Source organism: Eucyclogobius newberryi, unplaced genomic scaffold (genome assembly GCF_026437365.1).
Source record: "Eucyclogobius newberryi isolate DKJ021-1_F unplaced genomic scaffold, fEucNew1.0.hap1 SCAF_9, whole genome shotgun sequence".
Lineage (NCBI taxonomy): Eukaryota > Metazoa > Chordata > Actinopteri > Gobiiformes > Gobiidae > Eucyclogobius > Eucyclogobius newberryi.
In genome coordinates, this window is record NW_027316532.1 from 21,079,152 (window position 1) to 21,093,377 (window position 14,226).

A 14,226-nucleotide genomic window follows, 5' to 3' on the forward strand; every position below is an offset into this window, starting at 1 on the left:
TGAGGAGTGGGACATCAAAAGTTATCCAAATTACATTGATACCTCTCACGGTCTCTGTGCGGCGAAGCCGCAAACTGTAACTAAAATTTCAGAAATCTCCCATATTTAAAATTTCTGCCGTTTGCGCAGATAAAGTCCGAATTGCGTCAAATTAGAATCAGTTGTTAAACTCTTTGCCCTAAACCTACTTGAAGTGAAATAAATTCATTTGGCGCCACAGCGCCCCCTACAGATTTTATATGGAGGTTAAATGTTTAGTTTTGCGAAATTATATGAAATTTGACACACAACTCAATTTTAGCATCCCCATCAAAAAAGTCAATGAGACTCATGTCATAATTGTTATGGCGTTGCCCAACGATGACCGAAACCTTTCATGTTATTCCAATGGGGAAATCGCCAGAACATGTTTACACTTTAGACTTTCACAAACTCCTCCCAGGGCGTCAGCCCTATTAACCTGAAATTTGGTGGGACTCATCTTCAGGGGTGGACCATCAAAAGTTATCCACATTTTCATTCAAAGAGTCACGGTGTCTGTGCGGCAAAGCCGCACATTTTGCCAAGAATTCAAAATAAAATAGCTTTTTGATGGTAAAACAAAGGGGAGAAGATGTGACAGCGTCACAGATTCAGCAGTAGGCGTAATAAAAGGACAATTGGGGCGCGTTTGCGCCCCCTCCTCTTGCGGCGTGGCGGCGGCGTGGCGAGGGCCGATCATTGCCGCTTGCGGCTATATTTTGTTTTATTATTATTACTAATTAATTTTTTCTTCACTTCCTCTCTTTTGTTTTGTTGTTATATGTTCGAAAAGTATATATTTCTTAAAGATCAGTAGAGCTATAAGTTCTCCAGCCCCCTCCACTCAGACTGAAGTATCCAAATACATAAACGTACATATATACATACATAAACACATACATACCTCCTGCGGGTCGACGAAGCAGTAGTGGTACAGATACTGGTTGTACATGGGGAAGCCTCCGACTCCGCCCATCTGCGAGTAGCTGGTGCCGTAGAGACTCTGGCACATCATGAGCATCGGGTTGTACATCATGCTGGACGAGCCCTGGGCCATGGGGTTCACGCCCACGATGTACACGATGCTGATGATGCCCTGTGGGTCAAACACGGACGCCGTCATGACAACGCACGTCGACGCTCGGTTCATAGTGTGCGAAGAAGAGCAACATTTGAATATCGAGTTTATCCATTGCAGGAAATTATTTTTTTTTTAATGTAAACTGTGGTATAAGTGATATTTCTGAACTTCTGTGATCAATTCACATTTGTCTGATTAATAAACCTTAACTTTCACGTTTTATGACACGTTTTAAGACATTTCTAACGCCGTCTGATCATCGTTGGCCCAGCAATAAATCTAACAATTTGATTTCCCCCCTCATATGGAGCAATCACAATTTAAACAATTTACCTCATCTCCATTAACAATTAAATACCGTATTTTCCGGACTATAAGTTGCACCGGAGTATAAGTCGCACCAGCCAAAAAATTCTAATAAAGAAGAAAAAAACATATGTAAGTTGCACTGGAGTATGAAATGCGTTTGCAAGTGTGAAAATAACAAATAATATCACATATAAGTCGCTCCGGAGTATAAGTATAAGTATATAAGTATAATATATACTACGACTCAAATCAGTCCATGTATGTGTTTGGGGGCTGCACCCAGAGTAGCTGCAACGCTGCCTTTAATGACTTATGGAGACTTGACCTCAAGTATAAGTCGCATCTCGGCAAAAAGTATGAAAAAAGTTATAGTCCGAAAAATACGGTAATTGCCCAAGTTAAGTCGTGATTTGTGCTTTAAAGCCAGTGTGGATCTGAAACGTGCTTCAGGTTTTCACGTTCAGAACAATCATATTATTTACAACAGAATGTCATTATTTGCCTTTTTAATCATATTTTTTGTATTTATTGTATCACAAATTAAAAGTTGGTTAAGTACGCAGCCATAAACTAATATTATTTACAGAAGGAAGACAAAAAAGCGGCTCGGTCTTGATTTTCACGGTCAAAACAGGCCATTGTTGGTGAAAATATAAACTTTAAATCCACATTTGGAGCTCAGAAGACAGTGAATGTTCTTGATAAAACACAGAATTAATAAAGTGGAAAAAGGCGCTTAAAGCTTAAATGAAGTGAAATGTACTTTTTAAAGGTTGTGTTCATCCAATCCAATCCACTTTATTTATATAGCACGATTTATACAACCAGAGGTTCCAAAGTGCTTCACAGCAAGGTAAAAGACAGGCAAAAATAGGATAAAAGTAATAAAATAAGATATAAAAACAAAATCAAATAGAAAATTGAATCAAACAAACACACTAAAATCAATGGAATAAAAATAAACAAAATAAAATAAATAAAAAGGTGCTGCCCTCCCAACACATATAAAACATACAATCAACACACTACATGGTGTTAAAAGCCAGAGAAAACAGATGGGTTTTAAGAAGCGATTTAAAAAGAGGCAGTGAGGAGGCTTTTCTTATGAGGAGTGGCAGTTTGTTCCACAGTTTTTTACCTCTGTATCTACCTGCGTTGCACCAATGAAATTTCCCCATGTGGGACAATAAAGGAATATCTTATCTTATCTTATCTTTATCTTATCTTAGTTTTGGAGCTGCCACTCCAAAGGCTCGTTCACCTCTGACCTTTAGCCTAGCCCGTGGCACTGCCAGGAGTAGCTGGTCAGCTGACCTGAGGGAACGGCTGGGAGTGTAGGGGTGTAGCAGCTCGGAGAGGTAGGGAGGGGCAAGACCATTTAAGGCTTTAAAAGTAAATAAAAGAGTTTTAAAATGAATTCTAAAATGAACGGGCAGCCAGTGGAGTGAAGCTAAAATAGGCGAAATGTGCTCATATTTTCTTGTTCCAGTTAAAAGACGGGCAGCAGCATTTTGGACCAGTTGGAGACGAGCTATTGAGGACCCACTAACCCCCATATAGAGAGCATTGCAGTAATCCAGCCGAGTGGTGACAAAGGCGTGGATTACGGTTTCAAAATGTTGTCTCTGAAGGACTGGTTTTATTTTTTGCCAGCTGCCTCAACTGGAAGAAGCTTGACTTCACCACAGCTTTTATCTGGCTGTCCAGTTTAAGGTCTGGGTCCACTTTCACCCCCAGATTGCTCATGATGGTTTTTTGATACTGGACTAGAGGACCCAGGTCAACCATGGGGGTAACAGAAGTCCCACCAAAGACCATGACTTCAGTCTTTTTTTCATTAAAATTTAAAAAGTTCAGAGACATCCAGGCTTTAATGTCTTTTAGGCACTCTGGCAATGGCATAACACTGTAGGAGTCAGATTTGTTAAGGGGGACATAGATCTGACTGTCATCTGCATAGCAATGAAAAGAGATACCATGTTTCCTGAGGATTGAGCCAAGTGGGAGTAGATAGAGAGAAAATAAAAGAGGGCCAAGCACAGAGCCCTGCGGGACCCCATAAGAGAGGGGAGCCGTGGAGGACACAGAGTCAGCCAGGCTGACACAGAATGTTCGATGTGACAGGACCTGAACCATTCTAATGCAGTGCCACTGATGCCCACCCACTGCTCCAAGCGAGCGATCAGGTGTTCATGACGTTTGAGAGTCTCTACAGTTTAAAGTCAGAAAGGTGGAATATGAACCGAAGAGATGTTTTTGAACAAATGTTTCTGTAATTACTGGACCAGTCCACACAAAACAGGAACACAAAAACTTAACTGAAGAAAACTGAAGATTAATATGGCAAATTTGTGGAGCTTTTGCCAAACAAATACGGATAAGGTTCAACATTTGCGGTTTAGATGCTTGGTCATTGAGTCTCTCAAATCATCTCTCAAAGAATCTCTCATTGAATCTCTCATAGAATCTCGCATTGAACCTCTCAAAGAATCTCTCATAGAATCTCTCATAGAATCTTTCAAAGAATCTCTCATAGAATCTCTCAAAGAATCTCTCATAGAATCTCTCAAAGAATCTCTCAAAGAATCTCTCAAAAAATCTGTCCTAGAATCTCTCAAAGAATCTCTCATAGAATCTCTCATAGAATCTCTCAAAGAATCTCTCAAAAAATCTGTCATAGAATCTCTCAAAGAATCTCTCGTAGAAACTGGGACGATAAGCGTTAGTCATAAAACGATCACGACACACGTAACCATAGTGCAGTATAAGTATTACGGTTCAATATTATCAGGAATACTTTGTACTACATGAATTGAATAGAATGCAATATCCAAAATACCCCTGAGTGACATTAGCCTTCATCTAAAATAATCATCAATCCCAGAATGTGAACACCGCCTTTGTTTAATGTTTTCTTATCCGTGAACCGGTTTCCACGGTAGCGAAAAACACGCGACAAGGAAGTGGTGCCGCCGTTACCTCGAGAATGGCCATGATGATGCTGGTCACGAGCAGAGCCAGGAAGTACTTCCGGCTGCGCACGGCGGGCGACTTGGAGAAGCTGGTGATGAAGAACGCCAGCGACACGATGAAGTTGATCGCCGCCATCGCGATCATGGCGGTTTTGGCCGAGTACGGCTGGATGTACGAGCCGTAGTAGCTCCCGCCGTAGTTTCCGCCGTAACCGCTGCCGTAGCCGCCGCCGTAGCCGCCGCCGTAGCTCCCGCCGTAGCCCCCGCCGTAGCCCCCGCCGTAGCCCATCCCGGAGCCGTAGCCCATCCCGGAGCCGTAGCCGTACTGCATGTCCCACATCAGCGTCGAGGCCACGCAGGCGAAGATGGCGACGCACAGGACGATCACGGTCGCCATCATGGCCTTGATGATCCCCGGCGGCGAGAGCCATTTGTAGAAGTGCTGCGGCTTGTCCTCGATGTAGTAGGAGCCCAGCGGCGGCGGGTAGGGGTCGTAGTCCGCGCTCTGGGGCCCCTGGAAGCTGCCCGGCGGCCCGTACCCGTGGTTGGAGGGCGGGCTGTACACGGGCGGGCTGTCGTAGTGCTGCTTGTCGAACATGGCGACGCTGCAAAGACAACAACAACAAGAGTGAGCGAGATGTGAAACGGAGCGACAGAGCAGGAGCGGCGTCCGGCCCCTGACTGTGCAGAGGGCGTGGCTCGCTTCAGGGACAGAGCCGGTAAATGTTTGACCGCTCTGAGTCAAGTGGCGTGCGTGAGGGCGGCTTTGTTTTCGCTCTCAGACGTTTCTTCCGAGTATTTGTGGGTGTAAACAATGAGCGCGTATCGGAAGTACTCCAGAGCGAAGACGCAGAACGACAGTAACAACAGTAACAACAGTAACAACAATGTCTCAGTTGTTGCGCTGCAGATTCTTCTTCTTCTTAAATGTGTCGCTCTGAGCAGAGTCCAGAGTCCAGAGTTTATGACCATAATGTACTTTGAGTCTGTTATTGTAGTTTCACACTTGTTTTTTGTTTTTTACAGTGAGAGATGAAAAAAAAACATGAGCTTCAGCCAAAACCTTGTTGTGTTTTTTGCAGGTCAAGTGTTCTTTTGGAATCGTGTCCAAATATTCCTCAGACCAAAATGAACTAATCTAACAAATATGTAAATATATATCAAAAATACTGTGGAACAAAGGTTAAAAAAGCTAATTGAAAATGTAAAATGATCAGAACTTCTACAACATTGCAAAGAAAGGGACACTTATTGAGGGCCATAGATTGAGGGCCATAGATTGAGGGCCACACACTGAGGGCCACAGCCAAAACAACAACAAAGTGAACCTTTCTAAACTGTTTGACTGAACCCTCTGAAGTCTTAGTTTAAGTTGGTCCTTTATGTTCTGATCGTGGTAATATTCTACTTTTGGTCGTTTGAGCTGACTCGGCAGATTTTTCTGGCCGATATCAATATTCGATATCCAATTTTTTTGCTAATAAAGACATATATTTACTGTAAAGTCATTTCTTGCAGGTGTGTGTGAAAATACATCCTCATATTTAGCGTCTTTGCAGTTGTATTTCATTGTAACGCAGTAGTTTGATTAGAAATGCGATGCACAGACTCAATAGACCTTTAGTCGTTTGGTCGATTAATCGGTCAATTGCGTGTCTCGGTCAACCAAAACTCGTTATTTTAACAGATTCATATTCACAACAGCAGAAAGGAGAAAGAGTGAGTTATAAATGAGTATAATCTGCCTTTCTACAAATAAATACAGCTTTTACTCGTCCAGAAAGAGCGATATTCACGTCCGTTCAACAGAAATGGGTTAAAACACGCCTTCGAACGCATCGGTTGAAGTCTGACTATCTGAGAAATGTGAAATATCTGCCAAAATAATCCGAAAGGTGCAGAAATATCACAACGTAAACTATACAAGATATATCAAATTCACAATATTAACTGCCTTTTGACATTTTTACTCCCTCGATTATTTTTTTTTTCAGATTTACTTTCTCGTTTAAAAAAATATATATAATAATAATTTTTAAATCAGCTCTTTTTGTAGCATTTTTCATTATAAACAATATATAAAAGTCACAATATTACCTGCCTTTTGACATATTTATTTCCTTGATTTTTATTTTATTTTCGTTTTTTAAATCAGTTCTTTTTGTTGCATTTTTCACTATAAACGATATATAAAAGCCACAATATCACCGGCCTTTTTGACATATTTACTTCCTACTCGAGCACATTGACAGCACGTTCTCTGACCATCGTGATCGGGACAATCAAAAGATCCCGTTTTTCGCCGGTTTCGCCTTCCTCGACCTCAGATTTAAGGTCTCGAGGAGGCGCAGCGACGTCGGCACCAGGAGGAGGAGAGCGGGGAAACCACAACAATGCCTCCATTTTACGCCCGCGAGAAGCCGACACGGGCGTCGAGCGGCCGCGTCCTGCTGCGCATGTTCGTCTTTTCCCAACCGTTTTTGAGCATTGTTAACGTTTTCAAGGCCAAAAAAAATAAACAAAACGACAAAAAACAATGGCCAAGAACAGGAAGGAGCAACAAATCGGAGCAGGAATGAATAGTTTAGTCTCACTTTGATGTGCGTCACATTTTACAGTTTAACAGTCCCTCTGACACTTTCTTTTACAAATATACCGTATTTTCCGGACTAAAAGTTGCACCTTTTTTCATAGTTTTGGCCGGGGTGCGAATTATACTTATTTATACTTATATACTTATACTCTGGAGCGACTTATATGTGATATTATTTGTTATTTTCACACTTGCAACCGCATTTCATACTCCAGTCCAACTTATGTTTTTTTCTTCTCTGCTATGCATTTTTTGGCTGGTACTTATACTCCAGAAAATACGGTACAAATTTTACAGCTCCACAGTCCTTCTGACACTTTCTTCTACAAAAATAAACTTTATTCCACGACGCTCGAACAATGTGCCAAAACGCCAAGGGAAAATCAGAGAAAAGACTGTTTAAATATCCTGGTTTTAGCTTTTCTCATTGTTGTTTATTTGGAAACTGAGATGAAAAATAACTACTGCTGACAACTAAAATAATATCCGAAAAGGATGAACAATAATATTGTTTATTGTGATGAAAAGGGAAGACGACAAAGACAAATGTCATTTTACCACCAAATTCACTTCAGCAAAAAGTTCCTTATCCATGATTTCGTCCTCGGAATTGTGGTCCTTTTTTTACTTATAACAAAGTCCAATTCTGTCATAGTCGTTTAAACATTATTAACACCTATTACATTTTTAGACTGTCTGCAAATTTAATTATCGTCAAACGCAAAAATTGCCGCCGCCAGGTTCAATGTGGGCGAAATTAATGAATATATCGCAGTTTTCTTGGAGCTAGATCACGATTTTTTCTTTTAATGTTTTTACTCGTTATTTCAGACTCAGAGAAAGTTTCTACGGCCGAGCCAAAGTATCGAAATAAACATATCGTGATGCTAATTTTGGAGACGCGGTATCGATATTGTGTGCCGCCGTATCGATATTTAACCAAAACTTGTTTACGCCAAACGTGTGACATTTTGACCGTTTATAAATAAAAAAATAAAAAATATAAAATCAATTAATAAAAAAATAGAATAAATAAAAATAATAAGAATTTAAATAAAATAAATAAAATAAATAAAATAAATAAAATAAATAAAATAAATAAAATAAATAAAATAAATAAAATACAAAGCTTTGCCCTTGTCGACAGGGGCGTGGCCCATTGAGCGTTAGGCCGTCTGCGGGGGGGCCGTCTGCGGGGGCCGGTGCTGTGAGCGGACCCCGAGCCAATAGCCATAACTCTGGGCTCTTTGTGCTTGGTGTCAGTCTGTGTGTCTCCAGCTCGAGACGCCACAGTCTCTGCGCCAAAACTCACAGAAAACCTGCCCATGTTTCACACTCTCGCCTGTCGTTCCTCTCGTGTCAAGTGACTGTTCCATGCAGTTTATCATAAAAAGAGAGGCAAAAGATGCTGTTTTAGCTCATCAAAGTCAGACATTTTACATCTGAAGTCTTTACGAGTGCGATAATGGTATAATCGATTAAAAAACTTATTAACTTACTAACTTATTTAAGGATATTTGGTGCTTTCCGTTCATGTCGTTAGTGTTTGGAGTGGAATTATGTCTCAGTATTCCAGATTTCATCTTGTCCCAAAGGCAAACGGCCCAAGTACTGTTACTGTAGCAACTGCAGCGCCTGCACCAAAGTATCTGGGCGTGTTCAACCACTCAGCTCCGCCTCCCCCAATACCTCCAGCCCCTCCCCCGCTCTCTCTCTACCATTTGTAACTTTCTTTGTTTCGGGGGCAGGAGGCCTGAAGTCGAGGCTGCTCGTTGTCATGGTTTCAGGTTTGTAAAAACGTGAGGCCGGGACAAAGCGGCTCTGTGCTGCGGCCGAGAGTCAACAGGTGAAACGCAGAGGCAGGGTCACCTCCTCTGCTCTTTACAGAGATAGATACAGAAATTCAGAGTTATTATTGTGAGAAAATAAGTTCAAGTGTTACTTTTAGTATTTTAGTTTTATAAACGTTTAGGGAAAGCTTTTGTTCTTTACTATTAAAGACAAAAGAGTCACTTTATACAGTGATACAACAGTATACGCTTACATCATATACTTTTATCACAGTACAGTATTTATAGCAACATGGTGGAGGGCGGGGTTTATTTTCTAACCAGCGTGAGTTCTCGTGATGTTTGTGAGGTACAAACTACAAACGAGCTCATCACGTGGAGCTCACTTTGATCTTTTTCTCCAAACAGAAATATACATCGTTAACTCAAGAAACTCCTGACGTTACGTCATCAAGAACTACAGTTCTATCAAATGAACCAGAACAGCAAAAAGGAACTCTCTTTGGTCAGATGAATGGTTCTGGGGCAGGACTCTGGACTGAGCAGATGAATGGTTCTGGAGCTGAGCAGATGCATGGTTCTGGAGCTGAGCAGATGCATGGTTCTGGAGCAGGCATCTGGATTTAGCAGATGCATGGTTCTGGAGCAGGCATCTGGACTGAACAGATGCATGGTTCTCGAACAGGCATCTGGACTGAACAGATGCATGGTTCTGGAGCAGGCATCTGGACTGAACAGATGCATGGTTCTCGAACAGGCATCTAGACTGAACAGATGCATGGTTCTGGAGCAGGCATCTGGACTGAACAGATGCATGGTTCTGGAGCAGGCATCTGGACTGAACAGATGAATGGTTCTCGAACAGGCATCTAGCAGCAGCAGCAGCTCGTGACAGAACCTGAACTGTAACTCCACAGTGATGTTTCTCATAACGTGACGTCTCAGAGATCAGGTCAAACACTGGAGTCTTTGAAAAAAACCAGGGCACGTCCTCAGGTTTCAGAAAGAGAGGGAAGTCTCATCAATTATGGAGAACATCATCGTTACATCTGAAGAACGGTGTTGGGTTAAAGTGTGACGGAGCACATTTTAACAAAGTGGATAAGGCGGCAGTAGCTCAGGTAGAGTGCTCGTCTTCTAATCCAAAGGTCGGCGGTTCGACTCCCCGCTCAGTCAGAGCGGTCAGATCCACTGGCCCGCAGGTTGGCGGTGCGATCGCAGCTGCCTCATGTGAATACTGCCGTTGTGTCCTTGGGCAAGACACTTAACCCAACTTGCCCCCCAGTGTCTGCGTATATCTGGGGTGTGAATGTGTGTGTGAATGGGTGACTGGTTCCTTGATGTAAAGCGCTTTGAGTACCTTGACGGTAGAAAAGCGCTATATAAATGTGACCATTTGACCATTTATAAGATGAAGAGAAGAAGAGGATTTACGAAAAAATTCCAAAACCCTAAAAGTTCTGAAACTGTGATTCTCAGCGGCGCGTGGGACTGTTTCCTGTTATGGACGGGTGCCCTCTGAGGACACTTGACCCTTGAAAAGAATGTATGGTTTATGCTTAAGAATTGTTCATTACTTTGACATCACTCTTATTTTTGATTTATTTATTGTTATTTATTTTGTATTTATTTAATATTTATATTTATTTGTATTTATTTAATATTTATTTTGTATTTGTATTCATATTTATTTATATTTATTTATATACTTATTTATTTTTCTTTTCTTTCTTTTTTTTTCAGGGGCAGTTCATACTAATAAACATTTCTGTAAAAATGCCATTACTTAACGGTCACATTATAAAAAAACAGAATACAATTTGTGAAAGTAGGTCAAAGCAGGTCAGAGAAATTAGATTAGATTTGCAATTTATATTTTAATAGTTTGGATTCTGTTCAAAGTTCCCATTTTTTTAAACATCCAGGAGCATTAACGTTTCTGGACATGTTTGAGCAGATCCAAACTACAGCAGGTTTTAGACAGGATATTTTGTTGTTTGAAAAAGGTTATTAGGCACAAATGCAATCAAATTTCAAGTGTACACTCTCCTGCGTGTCACACTTATTTCTGTCTAAGTCTGTTTCTGCTTGTTCCTTTTTTTTAAACTCAAATTTCAACATTGCAAAAAGTATCGATATCGCAACAAGCTAAATATATCGTGACAACACCAGACAGATGCAGTTTTGAACAGGAAGTGAATGATCCCGCTTCTATAATCAAGCCGTTTTAAATGTTTACAATGTACAAAATGCAAAATGATCATCTACTTATGTCATAGTTCAATACTAAACAACTAAAAGATGAGCCCAATATGTCTCCTTTAAGATCCTGTTATTGTATTATTGTGAGCAGAATATCACTGGCATCATCGGCAGGGCGTCTGTCGTCATAACTGCGGGTCAAAACTGGGCCACACACACAGCGGTTCTGAAGCTCGGTGCCGGGTCGGGTCGGACGCCCACGGCTCCGGGACAAACACAGCCCTCACTCTTCTGCCGCTCGCCGAGGAATTCCACTCACGCACGGGGCCCGGTCACATGTCTCAGATCTGCCCAAAAAACACCCAGGCACCGGGGCCGCTGGCACACGCAGGTAGCAGCGGGCCGCACCGGAGAAAACGTACATCCCCATGACGACGTTCAGCCGATATGAAGTCAGAAATGTGTCCAAATGTGTCTGTAAATGTCAACACGTTTACAGAACCAACGTTCAGGTTTAAATGTGAAATATCTGTCAAATTAACCACAAAGTGCAGAAATATCACCTAGTTTTACACTAATCGAGCAGGTATTTGTGGAGAAAATGTTGAAAAATCTGTAGAAAATGACAGGAAGTGACATCACACCAGGGACACTCATTTTCCCACCTTTTACGTGTATTTAAAAGTTCAAAGGTAACTATTTTTCATCTTTTTTTACTTTTAATCAGCTCTTTTTGTGGAGTGTTAACATGTGTTCAAATTACATTCACAAGATTAGCTAAATTACTCTCACAAAGTAGCGTCAAGCAGATAAAAACATTGGTTATTATAAAGTACGAGTAACTATAATTAAAGGAGACGTGTTAAGACTTTTTCCAGGTGCTTAGTATTGAACTTGACAGGAAGTGACATCACACCAGGGACATTCCAGTCAAAGTTTATACATCATTTACCTAAAAGAAACAACTTTTTTGACTCTTGAAACTGCTCTCATATATTTTTATCCGTCTAATATTAAAAAGGTGACATTAGATGAGTTTTGGCCCAGTGTTTGCTGGGTAATTTCCTGCTGTGATGTCATCAATTACAAACAAGTCAAATCAAAAACCTAAAAAAATGCTATTCTGTGATAATTTTTCATTGTTTTTTGCTAAATCCAAAATATATTTATCTTAAGTACATTTTAGTTTACAGACGATCTTCTTGTTAGATCTTTTGAAGCCCTGTTCACTGCATCTTCTCACGTGACTTCACTGTTGCAACATCTCCAAATGAAATCACAATCGGAGTTATCAAATATCACAAATACTGCAGTTACGGACAAAATATCCAGTCATTTTAGAGAAAAGCCTCGTCGTACCTGTAATTTGGACTCTTTTGTGCAGAATCTTACCTTTTAAATACATCACAAATCTAATATTACCACTACAAAACTCTTTCTTTCCCTTCTCTTGTCTTAATCTGGGAGTGAACCAAGTCAGAACTGAAGTCGATCTTTAATCTTTAACAGGCTTATCAGGCCCAAAAATGTCAACATGATAAAGTAACCAACATTTCTACAATTAGTGGCTGAAAAGAGCCTCACGCAGAGAGGCAACACACACAGGGAACATTTAGAAAACTACAAATCTTTAGAGTTATGGTTTATTTTCTAGAATTATTGTCAATATGCGATTTCTCTGCTTAATTGTGGGTTTTATTTTGAAAAATAAGAGTAAAACGCTGCTTTATGACCCTAATTTGAACCGTCTCACTCACTGAAACACAAACAATTAACATTTAGTGACGCATAAGACAATTTACTTCTAATAATCACCAAAATAAAACAAAGAACAGCTTGGAACACGACGCCGCGTCCAGACAAACACCGACCGCACGCGACAATTACACGCGTAAAGTGTCCAAAACTCTCCAATTACCGGTGTATAACTGCCATCTACTTTGTTTACCGACACCTGGCCCCGTTAATCCCGTAAAACCAGGCAATCAAACCGCGTTAACGGCAGAGCAGTTACACCTTCGACGGGACAGCGGCACCTGCATCACGGAATCCAAGAAAGAAAAAAGAAAAAACGCGCACACGAAATAACGGGATTTTTGACGCGTTGAACGATCACAAACTCCACGGAACTCCAAAACGAGACGCGGGCAAAGTCAACCGGGGCGCGGGACGGTTGGTAAAAGGCGTGATTGGCGCGTGATGAGCCCGTCTTACCTGCGGGAGTCGCGGGGTAAAAGTTTGCGTGCGCTTCCTGTGGAGACCCGCTCCGATCCGACTGCGAAGGGAAAACGCAACGCTCCAAAGAAAAGGTTTAAATGTTTCTAGAAAGTGTCCCGTGCTTCTGGAGAGGGTCCCGGGGCTTCTGGAGAGGGTCCCGGGGCTTCTGGAGAGGGTCCCGGGGCTTCTGGAGAGGGTCCCGGGGCTTCTGGAGAGGGTCCCGGGGCTTCTGGAGAGGGTCCCGGGGCTTCTGGAGAGGGTCCCGGGGCTTCTGGAGAGCGTCCCGTGCCTCTGGAGAGCGTCCCGTGGAACAAAAGGGGGGGAGACGATTCGCTGCGGAGACGCGTCTGGAGCCAAAGTGCCGTGTCCCGTCCGTGTCCCGCGGAGACGAGGCCACTGACCGCACCCGCACCGCCTCAGCGCCACCGCAGGAGGGCGCGCTTGCACCGGGGGCCCGAGTGTGAAGGACGAAGGGTGCGTGAGGGCCAGAGACGCAAACAGGGAACAGGAGCAGTTTAAACGTGCAAATTTGCTTAAAATAAATAAATAAATACACGCATCTACGAGTTTTTGAACACGCACATTTGATGGAAAAATTAAGCAAAAATTGTGAGAAAAAACACGCAACTTGCTACTTTTTTCTAATTATTTGGTTATTCCCCCCCCCCAATAGTTCTGGATCCCGCAGCCCAGAGCAGCTGGAGAAGGCTTTCACTTTATTAAAGAGCACAAACTAACACTAGACTCTTAAGTTTAGGTCTGTAGATGTTCCACAGGAAATATCTCAAGGATCAGAACACACGTGCAGAGGACATTTCTTTTTTTTTCATATTTGCATGTGTAAAAATGAGCCGATCTTTGTAAATGAGCAGTGGTTCCAAACACGGTCAGTCAAAATCACATAAATAGCACCAACTAATCAGATCTGACATGTGTTTGCAGCTCAGTGGCAGAGTGGTCGTCTTCTGAGGTTAGTTCAAATCCCGCTCCCGACATCTTTTTCTACAATTTTTTTAGGCCCGCAGGCTTTATTTAGACAGG

At 41.9% G+C, this 14,226-nt stretch overlaps 1 protein-coding gene across 1 annotated transcript in view; it reads right to left on the reverse strand.

Moving 5' to 3' along the window:
* LOC140353934 (occludin) overlaps positions 1-13,242 on the reverse strand; it is a 35,239-nt gene extending 21,997 nt beyond the window's left edge. The window contains exons 1-3 of the mRNA XM_072438730.1: positions 13,183-13,242; positions 4,391-4,988; positions 926-1,117 (exon numbers count right to left, since the gene is read on the reverse strand). Of these exons, the coding sequence (XP_072294831.1) occupies positions 926-1,117; positions 4,391-4,981 (783 nt within the window). The 5' untranslated portion in view covers positions 4,982-4,988; positions 13,183-13,242. The remainder of the gene's footprint in view (positions 1-925; positions 1,118-4,390; positions 4,989-13,182) is intronic.
* Positions 13,243-14,226: the final 984 nt, after the last annotated feature.